Source organism: Solea solea, chromosome 11, assembly GCF_958295425.1.
Source record: "Solea solea chromosome 11, fSolSol10.1, whole genome shotgun sequence".
Taxonomy (NCBI): Eukaryota; Metazoa; Chordata; class Actinopteri; order Pleuronectiformes; family Soleidae; genus Solea; species Solea solea.
This window is the reverse complement of record NC_081144.1, coordinates 429,433-450,503: the sequence shown is the minus strand read 5'-3', so window position 1 is coordinate 450,503 and position 21,071 is coordinate 429,433. Positions and strand designations below refer to the sequence as shown.

The 21,071-nt window shown below is 39.4% G+C and overlaps 1 protein-coding gene across 1 annotated transcript in view; it reads left to right on the top strand.

Annotated features, from left to right (window-relative positions):
- ntsr1 (neurotensin receptor 1 (high affinity)) overlaps positions 1-21,071 on the top strand; it is a 50,171-nt gene that overhangs the window by 23,529 nt on the left and 5,571 nt on the right. Inside the window, exon 3 of the mRNA XM_058641911.1 lies at positions 11,920-12,004. Within this exon, the coding sequence (XP_058497894.1) occupies positions 11,920-12,004 (85 nt within the window). The remainder of the gene's footprint in view (positions 1-11,919; positions 12,005-21,071) is intronic.

Genomic DNA, 21,071 nt, shown 5'->3' with positions numbered 1-21,071 from the left:
TTTCCTGCAGAACTGAGGAGTAAACACGAGCTGTAACTTTGACTCAAATTAACTTTTGAAAATACAAAGCGGATTGTCGTGTATCTCGATGAGAACTGTCTCTTTTGTACTCATTTTTTTGTTTTGATGTCAGGTCTTTTCTTTTTTGACTTTTATATGTGTTTCAGGGCAGATGTAATATAAATTCTTAATTCCATCTCATTTCTAGTTGGTGTTCTATTACTATGCAGCTGTTGTAACAGCCTTGATTATAAACACTCAAAATGTACATAATTGTCAGATGCGTTATAATGATCTGACAAGTTCATGTTGCCCTCCAAATGAATGGTGACAACGTTACAACACAAATGTGACTGCTTTATAAACTGCCACTGCCACACAAACATGTACCGCCAGCTTACATTATTGAATGTTGAAATGCTGGAATAAAGCAATGTTCCATCTTACTCGAACATAAGGACGTGCCAAAACACTGTAATTAGATTAATGGTAGTTAATGCTAGGTAATTATATCCTTTCTTCCTCGTGAATGTGCGAGGCTGGTAGAATGCACATTTGTTCCATGCCACAAACAGTTAATTAAGGACACAAAAAGTCTCAATATAGTCCACAGGTGGAAATCACACCGGATCCAAACATTATGTCCTCAATAGAAGTGTTCATTTCTTGATCAAGTTAAAGTTGATATGACAAAAACTATGATAAAATCTAGTGACTCTTTCAGCAACAAATAAAAACTGGGAAGAGAACCAATCAGAAGAGAAGAATAATATAAAGAGAGCCAATCAAAACTAAAAGGTACGGAGGTTAGGTTGATCTACCTGGATGTCAACACGGAGGAAATGACAGTGTTAGAAGGAAAGAGAAGAGACAGCATTTCACGTACGATGTTACGTAGCACAGCAGCAAGGCATAAAAACAATATAGTAAAATAAATAAATAGTAATAGTAAAATAATACAATTATAAAAATATAGATAGAAGTGTCCAGGTTGACTGTTCTCATCCTGACGTGAAGGCCAAGGAGAAGAGCTGGGTCTTTAAATGTGATTTAAAATGTTCAGTGGTGGCATCAGATTTAATTTCAATGGGTAAATCGTTTCAAAGTTTCAGGTTCAGGTCAGATTTGTTTGGCACAGCTAAAAGCACCTTTTATCAGACCTCAGAGCTCAGGACAGGGTGCGAAAATGAAAGGAAAGGAAAGGAAGGAAAGCATCTTATAGTCATTATACAACAACTGGTATTGCACAACAAAATGTCGAGGTCGGGTGGAGGGTTGATCAGAGCCGCCGCCGCCGCCACAAGGGACCAACCTGACCAAATGTAGCTAACATTCTAACATGTTTTGAAGTGAGGGAGGAGCAACACAGGTGAGATGGTCTCTCCTCTTTTTTTCCTGTCAAAAGGCGAACCACGGCATTCTGGAGTCGTTGGACAGATGACTGGTCTAAATTCATTTACAGAGAATGACAATAATCCAGCCAATAATCCATGTTCATCAAATTTGAAAGTGCTGTCAAAATGGACACCAAGGCTTTTAAACCCTTTAAAAGCCTAAAGATGTGATTTTTGAAAGCACTCTCATCTCAAATCCAGTCGAAGTATAATTAGAATAACTGAAATTGAACGCTCAGAAAAACAGCTCCATCTAGGTCAGAATGTTTTACTGTTCAAATAGAAAACGACGTAAAATTAAGAAAACAGGCAACTGTAAAGGGCCCCTTTGATATTTGTTGGTATCTGTAATAAAATCTACCTGGCGTTTCAAATGATTTTGCATTAATTATTCTGACCTGCATCGTTATATCACAGATTTAATTTGAAGGTGTTATTGGATTAAGTGGTGACCAGGTGGGCCCAGTTTGGCTGGAAATAGTTGCATTTCCAGCCGTTGTTGTTGCACTTTTGTGACAATTCAATTGGTTTGATAATGTCAGGCAATTTAATTTAGGTTAAAAGCATTTTGCAATGATTTCTGATCCCTGCTCGGACTGTAGCTGCCCTCACACAGACACGGAGCGTCTGACCTCCTCATTCTATGGCCATTCATTACAAAAGCAGAGCGAGATATTGACCGGGACTGGAGCGCAGATTAATTTCACCTTTTTTCCATTTTTCCATCTACCACTTATAGCCTCTCTGTGATTTCATTACACCTCCTCTGTATATGTAAGTCTCTGTGTGTCAGGAGATGCAAATTCAAAACCCTCTTTGTCATCATAATTATACTGTCTCTGTCCACCTGTTGCTTTGTTTAACAGTCCAGCAACAGCTTTTAATAATCACTCTGCAGCACTATAATGTCCGACATCCTGCTATAATTAAAGCTGCCTGCAGTGAGTTATGGATTCTAAAAACAGCCGCAAATGTGAAGAAGAAAAAGAAGTTGTTTCATAAGTTTCTTTCTTCTGTTGAAGTCGTTCAGTAACGCAGCTGTGTGCCGCAGGGACGCTCTCAGCTCTGGTGGATGCTTTAAAAATTTAAATATGGCGGCCCAGAAGCAAACATAGTGGCTACGCCTGTGGTCGAATGCTTTTAGAAATGCACACAATAATACAGATCATGAATGCAACACACTGTGTGGCCACAATGAAGCTGAAAACTTTCTGGATGGTTTTGTGTGTGTGTGTCTGTTTCCTGTTGTGTAGGATGCTGTTAACAGATTTAAATGGTTATTGTCATTATTATTAAATGGTCTGTATTTACAGTATGTAGCACTTTTATAGTCTTCATGACCACTCAAAGTTGCTTTACACTACAGTTTTGCCATTCACCCATTCACCCATTCACTCACAGTTTCATACGGCGCATCTATGTGCTGCTCATTTTCCATTACTCATCTTTCATACCCACTCACACGCTGCCGACACAGCCGTCATGAGCAACGCGGGGTTAAGTGTCTCGCCCAAGGACACATCATGTGTACTTTTTGAGGTCCAAAGAAAGACATTTTGTCTGGGCCACACAATTTCAAAGGGCTTTTTTTCAGTGTTAAGACCTGGTTTTAGGGTTATGGTTAGAAGTAGGTACTGTATGCTACTCCTCCCCCACCACATTGCTCTTCCTCAGCACCATAGCCAGTTCATTTTATATTATAAACTTAAAAAGACATCCTGCATAATCAAAAAAGATTAGAGAATGAGAGAATGACATCAATGGTGTGTCCTCACAAGTTTGTGTGTGTGTGTGTGTTGCAAAGCTGCAGCCCTGTCACTCACAGCAGAAGCTCAATTAAGCTCAGCTTAATTAACAAAGTGTAATATTTACCCTAGAATGTTGCAGCCCTATTAAAAACTTTGGTTGCTTGAGCAGATAGGAGGTAAAAAATCAAATTAATTAGACAAAAAAATGTTAAGGAACAATCTGTCTCGTGTTAGAAGTGTGCATTGTGTTCTCTGTATTTTTTTTGTTCCAATTATGAAATGGTTGCATAGCTGCTTCCTACAATAACACAGACCATGAATGCAACACACTACAGTGCAGTATTTTGTGGTGAAGAAGCAGAAAAGTCCACTGTTATAATGATATTCATTAAATGACCACAGGTCCTTCTACAGAAGTAATAAAATAGGCCTGTGGTAAAATAGATAAACACGCAATGACATGTCTTCCTTTTCCTCTTGAAGGTTTTTTACGTGATCCTGAGCAAAGTCCAGAGTCCATATACTCTTATGTAAGTGGATGCACATCAGATACATCCATTTAACTTATATTTCCATTTGGACTCTGTGGTCCTTTTTTCTGTAGTTTAGACTTTATATTTTGGGCTCATTTGCTTGTGTAGTGTGAATTATTTGTTTTCTGTTTTATTTCATAGCCTTTTTTTGGTCATCATGTCTTGTTCCACTTTCAGTGCTTCTGTCTTTCTCACTGCCTTGATTCACTCACACCTGTTGCTCATTGTTTTCACCTGGTGCTCGTTATCTCTTCTCCTATAAGTACTGACAAAATCCCAGTGCCCTGTTTGCCTTCCAGCAGCACTGTCATTACTGCACAAGCAGGTTACAGTGACTCACTTTATGCTTTGTTCCAATGTGTTTCAACCATCATCTGTTATATTCATTCATATGAGAGTTTTTCTTGCTCACCAATGTGGTTCAGAGAGCTTCTGTTCATGACTTCACCCCACAGAGTGGAAGTGAAGTATTGTTTTTAGTGTCTCTGTGTCTGTCCGTCCGTCCGTCCGTCCCTCTGTCTGTCTTTCTGTCTGTCTGTGTTTCTGCACTTGCCAGAAAGACCAACAGAGGCCGACAGAGGCTTGTTGCGTCAATGAGGTGAAGTCTGATTGCCTTGTTGGAGACTTGTTTCTAAAATACAGTATTGATATGTTCCCATTTTTTTCAATGCAGTCTAACCCATGTTATTTTGCTATTAGACAGAATGAAACACTCATAATTCTGAAATGTACATTATGTTCCATTACATTAAATATTAAAGCATACCATCTGAAAAAAGTGTTGTGGATCAAGAGTGATCCCTCTGGCTTCAGAGTAAATGTTTCTAATAGATGTGAGTGTGTTGGGTAAATAAGTTTCGTGTGTGTGTGTGTGTGTGTGTGTGTGTGTGCAATTCACCTCTCTAATCCATCAATGACTCCGATGCAAACGCCCTCATTTGTCATTTTGTCTATTGCATCACATCACCTCCCTCCTCAGCTGTCTGCCTGTTGCAATTTGTCATTGTCAACTGCCCCCAATAAGTCACTTGTTCATCACACACACACACACACACACACAGACTTTACCCATTTATCAATCATGCTGACTCCATCCTCATCCTCTTCCACCTGTGTGCACTGTTAAGTTTGTGTTGATAGTTCAGTCCACATCAGTGTGTCCACTTATGGTGGTCAATGCAAGCTCAAGACATTGATATGACATCCATCATGAAGATTTTCAAAACGACAGAGAGCAACAGTTATGAGTACCAAAAAGTCCATTCCAACACTTGAGCTGACGACTTAGGCCTTGTTCAGACTGCAGCCCAAATCAGATTTGTAAGCATATGCGATAAGAATCTGATCTCCCAGGTCTTCCCTCCCTCAGATCCGGTCTGCTTGTGTCCATATTGACATTGTCTAGTCTATTCTTCCACATGGATTTCTATAGTTTCAGGCCACGCCCCAGAAAAACAGGTAGTTCAAACAAAATGGACGACAGAAATCTGTCTGTTTCTGTCCCAAATGGTTATGTAGCACCACGGCGCGAACCTGCTCATCTATCCAATTAACTTCTACTTTGGTGTTGGTGTTGCCGTTTGAGCTACACTTTCAAAGGCAGTTTGAAATCCTTGTGATTGAGACGTTCAGATTGAAACAGTAACTGTAAAAATCCAATCAGAATCCCATTCAAAACCACCTCAGTATGTTGTTTGAATCAGCTTTGTAAAAATCTGTGTTTTTTAGCTGTCCAAACTGCCAAAAAAAATCAAGCTAGATACATTCTGGATATGCTTGAAAATAAGTTTAAAAAGGGCCTAATTAGTTTGCACTTGTCACAAATTGGTATCAGCACCAGTTGGTGTGATGAGTTCCTTGAATGCATCTCATAGCTGTTTCTCTAAGCTCTGTTCCTGTAGGGTTTGTGTACTGTTATTATCTTCCAAAATAAAATTGTATCTCTCAGTAGAAAGCCGCTAACTGACACAAAAGAGTCCATAAAGAAAACAGGAGTTGTTGTTGGTTCACTGCTGCCTCCATCTGTTCAATTATGATTCTTGGTGATGACTGTGTTTGGAATCCTTTGTTAGGATTTACCTGAATAACAACAAACAGATCTGGCTTTCAGCCATCCTTGTATTATTATCATGCTTTATGGCTTAAACACATCAACATGCAGCTGTGCCATTTATATCATAATATGCCACTTTTATTATCATGTAAATATTATTATGAATGACAGCCTGAATGTCTACCACAGGACAGATATATGTAACATCGTAGGCTGAGAGTGTTTCTTGGAGACGAGGAGACATGTCTGAAGAATACCCGAGTTGTACTTACAAACCACTTACTACACACCTGAGGCGTTCTTGCGGCCACTTCTCGCTGACACAGCAGAGCTTCAAGAGACGAGAAGGGGGAGTATTGATTAGAAGCCGACGTCAGGGAAGACGATGTTAAATACCACCACTGTCGCACTCTCATACATGTTGCACATTTCCAAAGATTACGAGAGTTAAATTCAGCAGTGACACTTACTTTTGATTTCTAGCAATCCCATGATTTCATTTACATATATGTGGTATTTATTTTTTAGGTTCTTTTAAAGCTGTGGCCGGGAAACTGATCATTTATTTTGGTGATTTTAAATTTAAGCCTACGGCACTGGAAGACTTTGAGATGATATTTTAGTTTGGCTGATTACTGATTCTACAAACTAAAAAAAATAGATGTTCTTTCAGACTTTTCACCTTGACATTAAGGCAGTTTATAGTCATATTTGTCTATATGAATATGAAGCAGGAGAAACTTTTTTAGAAGAGAGTTTGATCTGCAATGAGAGGCTTTGTACTTCTGTGCTGAAGAACCACCAAGATGGAATAAACCGACAGATTAAGGATAAAGAATAAAGATGACGATGAAGGGTTCAAGAGGTTCGAAGTGTGGAGTGCTGTATTGAATCTGTGTTCAGCCTGCTGGAACTTATTGGAAGAAGAAGTTTCTTTCTTTCTCACTCAGCAGATAGCTTGGAATAATGAAGTTGATTAGTTTCAGCACAAAAGATCAAATTCAATATAGACAACATGAGCACTTTAATATATACTTATATATTTAATGACTTGAGCGCTGCTTTTCATTTCCCCTTTGGATGACGAAAACTTTTATCTATCTTTTCTATAAATTGAATTTTATTCCTTATTATTCTAAACTTCTACATGGGGAGTTATAAAGTCTGTTAACTCAAAGCAAAGTTATTCAACTGCCCAAGACCACAGGTGCTAAAACAAAAGATGGGAGACCGGTCTCAGCTTCAGTTGAGCTGTGTGTCCAGGAAATACGTACATGTATCGTATTGGGTGAGGTGACAGGTCCAGTTGAGCTACAGTCCTGTGAGGCAGAAGACACAAATGAAAAAGAAGAACAAGAAGGAGGAACAAGAGAAGGAGGATCGCCTGAATAAATCTCGTTAAAGACACTGCACCACTGCTTGGAGGAACTGTGGATTTGTGTCACTCTCAGCTCACACAGCTCAGTTTAACACGATGAGAAAGGGGTCGCTTGAGACAAAGGTCGCATGCTCTCTTTATGCATGGTGTGTGTTGTTTGCTGGTATAGATTTTTGTGTAAGGTAGTTTCTGATTTAATGAGAAATGCGGTCATGAATGCAGAAATCCACTCTGAATTCAAAGAAATACTGTTTTCAGGGTCACGGGGGATTAAGGGAGGTGATGAAAGAAATATTGCAGCAGATTGTAGAGTCTTCCTACGGTTGAAACCTTTTGTGACTGTAGTTGACCTGGACAATCACATAGAGCATGTTATCAGCACACTCACAGTTTTGGCCATAATAATCCATGGCCATGACACAAATGAACGCTTGACTACAGCTAAAGTTGCTTTTTTTATAGACCTTATTTTTGAATGCAGAAGTAATTAAGAGTAATCCTGTTAATATGCAGCTCATTATTTAGCAGCCAGTCTCTTTCGTGGGTGTGTGGAACAGCTCACCTGCAGCTGCTGCTTTTCATAGTGCAGACACTTCTCTGGGCCTGGGTTATCTTTTGTAGGTTTATTTTCAACAAAGTGAAATGATCAGGCATGTGGACACTTTGGCGGCTTCTTCAAATTGTGCATTTCCTTCTTCAGCGGAGGAAATAAAAAGTTTGCAAGGCACTTTACACCCACATTCCCATCTTATCTGCGGCTAAAGATCAAAAGATTTCCACTCCATTAAAGTCTTTCACTTAAACCAACTGTTATATCAACCCAAGACTGCACAGATGTTACCTGTTTTCTAGAAGTTAGCTCTTTCAACTACTGAGTGGAAATGACACATTGGAAGTCTCTCACATGTTGGTCTGTAGAACAGCTGGCTATTTGGCAGTCCGTCAGTTAGTGGTGGGATCAGTGTGGATTTTGTTTGTGTCATAAAATATCATCAACAATATTGTCTACAGATCACACCGGGATACTTAGTTCAGCCTCATTTAATCAGTTTGAATCAACTACTAATGAAATAATGTAATGTACATTATGTATATAGCCCTTTACGTCAACCCACAGGTGACAAGTGTTTTACAAAATATCAACAATACGGACACACAACATTAAGAACACAAAGTATGAAAAACTATTTCATCCACGTTGACCAGAGCATAAAAATACAAAGGACTAAGAAGTGTCACCACACTACTTGGTATCGTGTATGTTTTTACTGTTGATGTTTTTACAAGTTGTCTTCTATATTTTTGGATTCCTAACTGAAGAGAACCAGAGGGACATAATTAACCACAGCAAAGCAGCACCTGACACACCAGTGCTGGGAACCGCCCTTAGGCAAGGACGATGGTTCGTACTGTAAACACCAGCGGGAAAAAATCTTTTTAACCGACAGCCAACCCAATTAAAATATGTCTTAAGAATCTTTTTTTCACATTATTACACACAAGATAACCTTCTTCTACTGGAAACTTAACTTTGTAAACCACTCACTCTCCCGCACCAAAATCCACAAAATCCTGCCACCTCATTTGATGGGTTTGTGTCATTTTGCAGAGATGTGTCTCTGTCTGAGTGCAGATAAATCAGAGAGTCTCCTGTTTGTTCTTCTGTCTTATAAGATCTCATATACTTTACGTGAAGCCACTTGTCAAAAAAACACACTGTGCTTTGAAGCCCGATTAAGGAAATCTGAAATAAAGTCTCGTCTTTCTTGTAAAATTAAGATTTCAGCAGAGCAGTTAATGTCCCTGTCCAGTATTCATAAATCAGCCAAAAGTCATCACATCATCTGCAGATGCTGCGTGATTTATTACTACGGGAGATTTGCCAACAGTCTGGCTTGAGCTGCACTTCATCGGCTGCCACTCGCAGTTACAATAGAGTTCAAGTTCCTTTTACGTTTGCAGCCCTCTGTGGCCTGACACGTTCACTCTCTCACTGAGCTGCTAATCCTGTGTGTTCCAGGTAGTGACCTGAGGTCCACAGATAATGGCTCTTCTGATTATTTCTCAGAATTTGGAACAGCCTACCTTTTTAAAAATTCAAATTTTTCTTTCAAAATAACTTGTTTTTCATGATATGAACGTAGCATTCTCACTCATTTGTTGTCACTCCAATTAGCTTTTTGTCACCTATTTAAGTATTTAGGCTCTGAGATTCCCGCGCGTTAGAAACTGCAGAGATAAAAATGCTACGATAGTTGGTCGGGCTAACGTGACTGGACGAGGTTAGAAATGACAATGCCGGAAGAATCGCAGAGAAGGCCCAAGAAAGAAGACTCAGATGACACATTAGTACAGATTAAGTCGTGTATGTCGCGATCGTGATAAAGGTGGACACCCACCAAGAGGACGGAGGCCATAGAAGACCTAGCAAGACCTGGAATCTGAAGCCCGAGGACACCAAAGACCGGAAGAAATGGAGGGAACTGACCCAAGGACATAATAATGACAATGATGTCCTATAAAGATTTTTTGTTTTGTTTCCCTTAATGTGAAATTGTGGTGTTTTCATTCTGTTTTTAATGCACCATGTATTTCTTTGATTATTAATATTCCACAAGGTCAACAAGGTGCCCACCATCTCAGCTGAGGACTTTGAGAACATGCTCAACTCCAACATCAACGACCTGTTGATGGTGACCTACCTATCAAACCTGACCCAAGCACAGATCGCCCTAAATGAGAAGCTGGTGCAGCTCTGATTCTTTGAAGTGATTCATATTTAATTTTTGTACCACACTCACATATGCTACACAGTAAATTTTGCAGTGTTAAAGTCAGAGTTTACAACGTGAAACGTAAAAGGTGTCAGTTTAACACTAAGATACATTCTGCATTTGTGTTGAATTTAACTCATTTAGTGTTTAACACTGCTATAATTTATTTCCTTTTAGCTTTACTGTCTTTGCTGCTGTAACACTGCTCATGTCCCCATGAGCCGGTTCTTCTATCTTATTAGAAGAACCGGCTGCATTTTCCATGACTAGTTTGATCAATTTTCCATTGTTTCTGCCACAGTTGTTCGTACATCACGTGTTCTTTTACCTCAACTTTATTAAAGTCTGACTTCATAACAGACAATGCAGTCATGGAGTTGAGAAGTTGAGAATCAAATGAATAGTGCCTGCACAAAGAAGCTTTTCATCTGGATGGTCTTATATAATATGTATAAACTCTATTTTTGGATATTATTTCACATGACTCAGAGTGCATTTAAGGTCTGTTTTTGTCAAATGTTTCAAATGATCCTTTGTGGCTCAGTTCAAACAAAAAGCCGACAAAGTGACCGTCATTTATTGGTAGAGGAACAGATCTTTTCATGGTGCTACATCACATTTTGTCTTGTCCTTGCAAAATAAACACAGGACAGACACATTTAATGAGCAATGACTCACTTCTGATTTATACTCAATCAGGAGACACTTTTAAATTTGACGAGCAACAGAAATGGAGAGAAATCAGTGTGGCTTGACTCTTTCCTCCAGTCATTTACCTGTTGAAGTGTTTATATGTTGACGATGTTTTGTTGCACAGTGGTATTGGTTGGCACTGTCCTCTGGCACTGTGATTCTCAATTACTGGAACAAAATATGTTCTCCTTGTTGTTTCAACTGACCCATGAACCACCTCTGCCCCCTGCTGAGCCTTTGAACTCTCAGTAAGAGCCAATTCAAAAGCTCCTACTGCGCAATTATATTAACAACTGAATCAAAACCCTAGTTGAGCCGTGCTTCCACTGAGTGGAACGGTTCAGTTAGTTACTGTACAGTATGTATTTTTTTAGGTTTCCATTAGGAATAGTACCAAAATAACCCCAACCGTTCCATTTCGTTGGTACCCTTCTTTTGGATTACAGCAGTAAAATGGTAGGGTACAATCTGGGTGGCGCTAGACCGGCTCAGCCCATGACAGTCAGCTGATTAGGTGACAGAAAATGTCAATAGCTGGCGTTTCTTCAACAGCCACAACCTGAGCAGGAAAAATAGAGCTGCTGGAACATCCTCCTGTTGTGTTGTTGTTTGGTGTGTCGTGTTCAACGTCGTTCATTGTTCAACATCGTGCCCACACCCTGCTCACCAAGTAAAGGCACTGTTCTCAGTCGAAGCGTGAGCCTGACCAGGACTTTACCGTTACTTTACCAAACTGTACTCTGATGAAGACACAACACTGGTTACCATGGAAACGACCCAAACCATGTTGCCGGAGTGTAAATTGAAAATGTCGCACTACTTGTCAGGTTTTTGTCAAACCACAAATATCACAAATATGTGTTGAGCATTAAAGTATAAACCAGGTTTTAGAAGGACCTAAATGGTGTCCAGTGTCTCTTTATAGATCAAATTAATGAATCATGCCCAGGGATGCACAATATTATTAGCAAACACACCGAGATATGACTAAAGACTAAAACATACTACAAGCTACAAGCTACCTCCTTGACTTCTATGCTAACAGTTTCTTTCACTACAGAAGAGACTAAATGACCTCTGCAGTATGATGTACAGTATATATCAGTATTGAATATTGTGCATCCTTAACGATGCCCCATTCTATGAGAAATTTACTAGATTCACAAGTTTTGAGTCATATGCCAAAATGTCTTTATACTGTATATTTGACTTAAAGTGGATGTGGACTATATGTGTATGTGTATATATATATATATATATATATATATATATATATATATATATTTATATATGTACTGTATATACTCTGTGTTTCTGATGGTCTGTCTTTGTTTACTCATGTGTAGGAGTGGTGGTTGTTGCCTTCGTGGTCTGCTGGCTGCCCTATCACGCTCGCCGCCTTATGTTCTGCTACGTCTCCGAATGGTCTGAGTGAGTAATGATTCTTCTGCCTCTCGTGTGATGGAACCTCCATGAGTCGGGTTTGTTCTGTTTATCTCCACAGAAACACTCGCAGCCCGGCCGCATGTGCTTACACACACACACACACACACACACACACACACACAAACAGAGCTTCTTGAACTGTAGATGACTCATATTCACACACATGTGCAAACTGGACACGGACACACACACACACACACACAAATATTGGCTTCAGTGATCATTTAGAGGGTCATCAGTTAAGATCATCTGACAAAGAGGACTGATGCATCTTACTGATTAGATTGCCTTCATTTAACATTCTCATGCTGTCTCGCTCTCATTCACCCTCTTTTCTTCGTGTGTGTGTGTGTGTGTCAGACGCCATTTGAGAAAATGCATGTAATTGCTGTGAAAGCCTTTCTTTCTTTCTTTCTTTCTTCCTTCCTTCATCTCGTCCTTAAAGATGAAAACATGTAACTGAAATGACAGTAACAGCGATCATACATTCACATTCACACGAGTCGTTGACTGTAAACACTCGGCCCGTTCAGTTCAACAGACAGAGACTTGGTTCAAACATGAATGAAACTGATTCCTCAAACCCAGTGCTAGAGTCACGTCACATTTGGAGATTGTGTCTCAACTAAACTGCCCAATGCCTGATTTGAAAAAAAAATGCCAAGAGGAGGGCTGAGAACTGGAGAAGGGAGGGAGAGTAGGTGCTTCAAGTACTGGAGAAAGAAAGGTGACAAAGTGACACCTCCAGCATTTACAAAAGGTGGAGGAATCTGGGACAACGAGCCTCTCGCTGCCTCTGAGCTGGTGGAAAGTGTGATGAAAGCTTGTCCCAGTTTGTACCAGTGAGGCAAGAGAGGACTGAGAAAGCAATGGCAACATTTGAGTAATTGCAGTAGCTGGTGTTTGAGCACAGACTAACAAGGTTTAATTTTAATGCCGAGTTGAGCTGAGTTGTTAGAGTACTAGAACTGTATAATGGAAAAGTGCAAAGGTAAAATATTCATGTTTTTGTGCCACATGCTAAAACTGCAACAACCTTCGTCGTATTGACCACTTTGTGATGGAAAAACAACAATGTGGTTTCCTTCAGAGGCCTGTGTAACAATTCTGAATAAAACCCTTCATTTGGTGAGGATTTGAAAGTGTCCTGAAAGACAGACTGGAGGAATTTGAAGGGATGTGGAGGCCCGTGATTTTCTCTGTAGCAGGAACAGTCAGCGAGGATTCACTGCACAAATGGGAACGATCTCAATTATCCTTAAGTAGCTCGGCTCAGGGAGATGCAAGGGGAAGAGATGCCTCTGAGAGCCATGGTCATTTCTGCAGTCTGTTATTTTTTGATTTCTATTTTCTGCTGTTGTTTTCTGGGGGTATGGCACACTTACCCGTATCCATGAACCACGTCTTCATGGGTTTTGGATATTGTGTGTGTGTTTTTTTTCTTTTACATTTCCACTCACTTTGAACTATTAAGGCATTGCTACTACTCTTAATAATACTTGATAACAATGTAACATCATTACCAGTAATTAAACAACTACAGGCAACAACTTACAGAGTTTTGGGGGCAGAGTTTTGATGATAAGGCCGCCTGGAGGGGATGGGGTGACCAAGTTTTTTGTTTTGTTTTTGCCTGCTTTTTGCAGATTTATACCTTTAATGAATCAGAAAGTCAAATGTGGATGTGATTAAAAAAACAGCTGCTTCAATAACCCATGGTTCTATAATTGGTCAATAAATAATCCCGTATTAAACTGATTGATGACTATGTTGTCATCAGTTAATCCGGAAATTTGATTATTTTCTCGTTTCTTTGATCTTCCAAGACTGAGTAAACTGAATGTAGAAAAAAATAAGACAAACAACTAATTAATTTGTTCTTAACCCTTTAACACCTAAAGCCTCAAAATGTTTACTTGCTCATTTTAACCAGAAAATGTCCAGATTTTGCTCATGTTAAGTTTGACATTTGAACAGTTTAACACACATTTAACATAACATTTGGTTGAATTTGTGCCTCAATGTCCAAAAACAGGCCATAAAATGTAACTTATTTACAGGCGTTTTTACAACTCTCTACTCTCTGGTGACAAAGACGCTGATTCTCCAGCTTCCTGCAACAGCGCGATTGAAATTACCGTAATAACCACAATGTTGAAGTTGTCTTCGACATGCAACTTCTCAGCTTTCAGAAACTGCTGGAATTTTTCCGATCACGGTAATACAAACGTGTTGTCTGCGATACTAAAGGGTTACGATGTTAAAGGGTTACATCAACATATCAATCAACAGTGGAAAAATAAAATGACTACAAATATATCCATGCTATATAATCCTCCTCTAAGAAGAAGTATGTAGAACGTGACAGTTTTAAGTCGGATTCAAATACGAGTAAAATAAGAAGTCAAATGATAAAAGCTTCTCATTATTAGCTTTAGACATGCAACAATGAACTGAGGTGACAGAGTGTCTGCCATATGTTGTTTCTAATCAACTCGTGCTTCTTATTAAAGTCTTTGCTCGGTTCTCCTCTTCATCACTGACGGAGGAGAAGCGCTGTGCAATGGACACATTTCTCATCTGCCTATTATAAAATGAAAGCTCCTATTTGTTAGTTTTTATGGGCTGTCTGTGTATGGATGCACTTCAATCTTCACTTTTTACTTATTTTATAGGGGGGGAGTAAAAGTGCCTCATCAGAACATTAGTTTTCAGTAGAAGTCTTAAACAATGGGAAACTTACGCTACTTGAGTATGAATATTAGTTTAATTAATCATGAGACTCATGACATTTCACCAACTTAAATGTGGAAAATAAATGTAACAAGTAAACAAGATATTCAAACCCAGACAAATAAAAACATAATACATTTTCTTATCACTTACCCTCCTCCTTCCCTCCCTCCCACCTCACCTTAACTTTCTCCCTCCTCTTAACTCCGTACATTAATAATATAGTATTATAGGTATTAGTATTATCTGGTCAAAATTGCTTTGGAAGTAAATATTGATATAACCTAGTAATAACGATGGTGTGTGCGTGTGTGTGGGACACAGGATGAATTTCAACGTTATACTTTGATATTTTTACATTTTGATACTCAGTATTACACTGATTGTCATGAACAATTGAATTGCACCATTTTAAACCAACGTGTCAATCTTCAGATTCACTGCTGGGGGGAAAATATGTTGAATTTTAAGTTTCTCTGTGTGTCGCCCAGCAGCGGCTGTAAAAACAACAAAAACAAACAGAGCAGCCTTTTGACTCTCATCTTGTATTGGTGTGATTTGTGCATCCTGCCTGCAGTGGATTCATTACTGAGAGGAAGAACATTGTTATTATTCTCTCAGTTTGCTTCTCAAACCCTGCAGCGACCAGCGCTCAGTATGGCTGTCATGAGGACAGCGTGGGCCGAGACAACCTTCTCCAGCTTTGGTTCATTTCAGATGTGAGAGTGGAAATTATTTTTGCTCAGCCATGACAAAAAAAAAGGTCACTTAGCCAAATTCATCTGGATATCGCGACATTTGTATTTTTGTGTTTGTTTTTTTCTCTTCTCTGGGTTTCTTTTGTCTTCTGCTCAGTCGAGGTGACCTCACCTATCAGTCACAGACGAACAAAGCAGTGATGGAGTGTGTGAATAATGAGGCAAGTTTCTCCGTCTTTTTCCACTGACATCAGTGATATTTTGCAGCAGAGAATAGATTAACATTTAAAGCAATTGTTGAAATATGATATTTGAAAACAAACAAAAAGCTCTGTGAAGAACCAGGAGAAACGGACAGAATGAATGAATTAAATTGTCCCGACAGGAAGCTGCTTTGCCCTTTGTGCAAATAAAAATGTCAGACTTTTTCAAAACAGAAAACATGTTTTTGCACATTTCCAAGTTTTATACTTTCATGCCTACTTTCTTGTTGAGATTGTTTTTGTTTTGTTTTATGGAAAAGTACATTTTAATAAAAGCCTGAAGGAATGAATGAATGAATGAATGCAGACTTCACAGTAAATTAGTTTTTACTGACAAAACAAATTTCACACAAACATGTGCAGACTGTACAAAACTTTTTTCCAGACTTTTTCCAGACTTTCACACAAAATTCCAGACTTTTCAAGGTCTGGAAAACAACATTTCAGAATTCCATATTTCTTTACTTCCAATACTTTCAAGACCTGTGCCAGCGCTCTGAACACCTGTCACTCTAAAATTAAGTTCAAAGAAATATTACATGACACAAATCTGCTAACAGCTAAATAAATTCTATAATCCTTGTTGTTGAACCCGAAATACTTCCACACTTTCATATGCTTTCATGTTGTGACTCCACCGTCAGGCCTTGAAGTGCACGCAAGAAACTCAGTGAAGGCATTTCTGGTGGAAGCTTCTGTTGCAGATTTATATCTGAACGACATACAGTGGAAAAGACAGTTCTGTTAATTCAGCAGAGGGAACTTGTTTGTGAGGAGGAGCAGCTACTTCAGAAAAGGCAGAGACGTGTGGTCATGGGGAGAGGATGCAACAGATGTGACGGTTTGCACTGAGGAGGAAACTGACACGTCCAGTGAAACAGGAGATGCTGATTATAGGCAGAGAATGGTTTTATTACACATGGGACAATGGAAGTGTCCTCCATGTCACCAGTTCAGTGATTCTATTGGATTAGATTTGTGTCCATATTATCAGGCAACACTTTTTTAAGAAGCAAACAACACTTTATGAATTTAGCAAACGAAAATGAACCAAAAAAAAATTTGTTTAGGGTTTTTTTTTGTTTTCGATTCTGAGCCTTAGGAAGCTTCTCGCTGATTGGCTACTGAGTTTTGGAGCGACAGCTCGATGGACCAGAAGTAGACACGGGCTTGGAGTCGCTGTCCGTCTGCAACTCGTTTGTTATATCTATATCAATTATTATAATATTTAAACATTTAGCAGACGCTTTTATCTAAAGCGTGATTGATGAAAAGAGAAGTCGAGGGGTAACATAAAGCCTTTAGGAGAGTATTTAAGTCGGGGGGAGCAGACCAGAGAACTGTCACGACCGGCTGCCACTTTGTTGCATAATGAAACTGTGTATTTGTTAGTATTTCAACAACCTGTGGATGAAACTCAACTGTCATCATCTTGCTTACTGCAGCCTAAATGCACATTAACAGTATGTGAGGGTCAGTTACAATGTTGTTAACTAGAATAATGGACCGTAACAAAAATGCAAATAAGCTGATAAGCAGTGAAGGAAAGGTGCCTGTTTATTCTACACTATCTGTGCATTGAAGTGTATAGAAGAGATAGAGAGAGACCAGCGGGCACTCGTTTTTTCCCTCATAGATCAGCGTACACCACATCCTCCATCTCTTAGGCTGATTGGATACATATATTGACTGATTTGACGCAAATATATGAACTAACTACTGAAAATCAATTCACAAATGGGGATTAAATTAATGATTAATCACTTTCATTCCTACTGAGCCATAAACTGTCCTATATAAAGACGGAGAACATGATTGCTTCCAGAAGTCAAGTCAAAGCAGAGGTTATAAACCCCACCTTCAAATTTTAATCAATTCAAATCAATTGGACCAAAGTAAAAAGTCAATGTAACATTTTTTCCATACAAGCTTCATTTGTGTTCTAATAATGCTGATGTAGGTTGTCACAGTATTGATTTTTTTTTTTAAAGCAATGAATACTGATGCTGAATAACCACCATAAAATGTTCCGTCTGTGTAAGACGTTACAGAAATCACTTCCTGTGTGCAGTGACATGTTGTCGTGTGATATAACATCCAAACACTGCTATAGTGAAAAGCACAGAGAGAGTCTGAATTGTCAGCATTGTGTGACAATGGTTTGAGTGTAACAGACATTTGTTACAGTTCACTCATTGCAATAATTGGAAATGAAGTTTCCAAATACAGGTCTTTGCCCAGTAAAGGGTTAAAAGTCACACACAAACAGTCTTAAAAAAACTTCTTCTCACTGTTGGTGATGGCAGTTTGTAATGTGCTCACTCTCCTCCACCAAAGTCCATAGAGAAAATGAATTTGTTTAGCTACAGGTTTACTGTTTGCTAAGTTGCTAAGTTGTGTCTCTCGGGTAAAATAACACATTTCAACTTGAGGCAGCAGTAAGTAAGTAAATGGAATTTGTGAGACAGTATAAATCTGCGGGGAAACATGCAAATCACTGGGAATAATGTGTTTCACATCACTGGGACTCAGAGGGATCAGTGAGTGTTGGCAGACACACAGTCACTGGTAATTGCAGTCCTCCTTGATCCATTCCTAACAACAACAGACTGAGAGCAAACCTGACACAAGAGGAAACAGAATCATCACTTGTGGAAATTCAGCACATGTAAAGCCCACAGGCCGCCCGTCGCTGACGTCATGTGGAATTATAATGAAAACGTCTGCTGCTCGAGTCAAAACGGTGCTCGTGCAAATGCTCAAGATGTGTCGTCCTGCATTACATAAAGCACGGGCTACACAATTACCTGAGTTTACATAATGAAAAGGTCATGTTCAATGCCATCCCTGTGGTGCCTCTCACTCCTGCTGTCGCTGGCTGTCTGTAATGGTGTCGTTGGCCTGTAATGGTGTCTCTGTGTGCAGACAGACGCACACATCATTGACTTTCTGCACACTCCAATGATTCTTGTCCATCGGGAGAGCAAAACAGATCAATACACAGGATTCAAGTGACTGACGTGATGCTCAGGAGTATCTGCACTGTGTGTGTGTTAAGTCATATTGATATGATGAGACTTCCGAGCTTTACCTTTGCCTGAATGTATTGGCTGGTTTGAATTTTATTTGTAATACTCAACCAGCCATTTTATTAGGTACACAGGGCACAATAAAGACGCTGCAGTGTGGCTGTTTTTGCTGCGGTTTCAAGGTTCAACAAGCCGGATCTTTCTCCTCTGACTCCAGGCATCGCAGAATTGCTGCTCACTGGATTTTTTTGTGTAAACACTACAGAGTGTTGTATGTGAACGTCTCTGTAGATTAGCAGTTTCTTAAACACCTCAGAACAATAGTTAATTAAATAATGTGACTTACTACATTATGAGGCCCAGTATAAACTTAATCATGCCGAAAAACATTGAGTTGCTGTCCTGAGATTGGCGTATAATGTGTGTATGGGCGAGCGCTTGAACAGGTGAACCAATAAAGTGTCTTGTGAGTGAATACTTTACTTGACCTCAGACGGATTGAAAGCCTCATCATTTACATTATTGTGTCAGTGCAACTAAAACCTGACTTTTTAAAATACGCAAGCAAGGTCATTCAACTGAAATGGTACTAAATCAAATGTTGGTCATCAAAGTCAGACTAACACATGTGGATGATTGGTCTTATTGAGTCCTTGGGTGTTCTGTGCATGCACCACAGTTCCCACCCTTCCGCTTCTTCTTCTTCTTCTTCTTCTTCTCTCTTTAGGGGTCACCACACCGAATCATCTGCCTCCATCTTGTCCTCTCACTTGTGTCCTCTCCTGTTAAACCATCTGTCCTCATGTCCTCCTTCACAACATCCATGAACCTTGTCTGTGGTCTTTTCCTCCATCATCCTGTGTCCAGTTTAATCACTGTCCCTCCTCTGCAAACTGCTCAACCTGAGCTGTGGCTCCAATATGCTCATTTCTAATCGTGTCCATCCTGGTCACAGAGGAGACTCAAACAACAGCAACAAAAACACGTCCAAATCCAGGCCGGTGCATTTGATGGACTGACAAGGAGACTACATTACATTACATGTCATTTAGCAGACGCTTTTATCCAAAGCGACTTACAATAAGTGCATTTAAACATTTGGGTACAAATAAGAGCTAGAAGTAAGTAAGAGCTTCAAGTAAAGACTAATGTCAGTTCAAAGAAATGAATGGTTGGAAGGAAGACTCTGAATGGCATTTGACATGCTAACAACTAGCTGCAAGCTAAACCAGAAACTGCCTAACACAACAAGCTGAAAGTGGCTGCTAAAACAGCCACTTTCAGCTTGTTGTGTTAGGCTTCAGTCAATAAATCAAATCCCCACTAGTGCTTGAAGGACCCTCGTCCAATTGAGCGGCGTAGTAACAGCGCATGGAAACTTACTAAAGGTAATTTCAATTAGATGCTGCTTCTGTTTTTACACATGTGCTGTCCACATACAGACTAAAGTATCATTTTCTATTTAATCTGCCAATGAGGGTCCTGCTGACCAAGTTTTGGAAAAGAAAGTCCAGATAGATGAAAAATAAGATTGTGATTAAAAACCTCCTCCTCAGTCTTTCCTCCCTTCCTCCAGTCTCATGTCCCACTCCTCATTATAAGCACATCCTTCATGTCTTCTGGCTGTAAAGATTCTCTTCTCATCCATTTCTGTTTACAGCAAACAGAAACACAGACTCCGCTCAGTCAGTTCAAACCACAGGCTTTATTCCTCAGGTGTGTCGTAGAGCGTTCAATAACATTTTTCTTTATAATCCCTTAGCAATAAAAGACTTTCACATTTATAAAGTATAAAAGTAAATATTTGCAGTGTTTTCTTTAGGTTGTTCGTGAGGAGAAAAATCTCCTGCGTTTCTAGAAAGCTGAAGATTTGCTCCTGATTGTCTGCGTTTCCAGTGCATGAAGTGTTTCTGCTCGCTGCCTTGAGCTGTTGATGGCATTGGAAGCTACAACACTATTTCTTGGGCAGTGGACCAGTGAGGCCTAAAATGAGCAGTGACATCTAAAAAGAAGATTACCGTCAGTGGAATACGTGCTCAACAGATTATTAGTATGCACTTGACATTATTCTCCCTCACTTTTTGGTCAACTAAATCTTCAAGCCTGTCAAGATCTCAGTGCAAAGTTTATTGTGTATCTGCCCAGTGGAATAAAACAAGATGTGATTTATTCTGTTGTTTTATGTACTGTAGCACGCCATTTACAATGAAATGAGAAACAGCCGCTTAGCACATCTTAGTCAACTAGTGCTGAATTTACTATGGGCCGGGTTAAGCTGGGAATGTCTTAAACTTAATCTTCAATTTTGGAGTCAGTCGGTCGTGTTTGT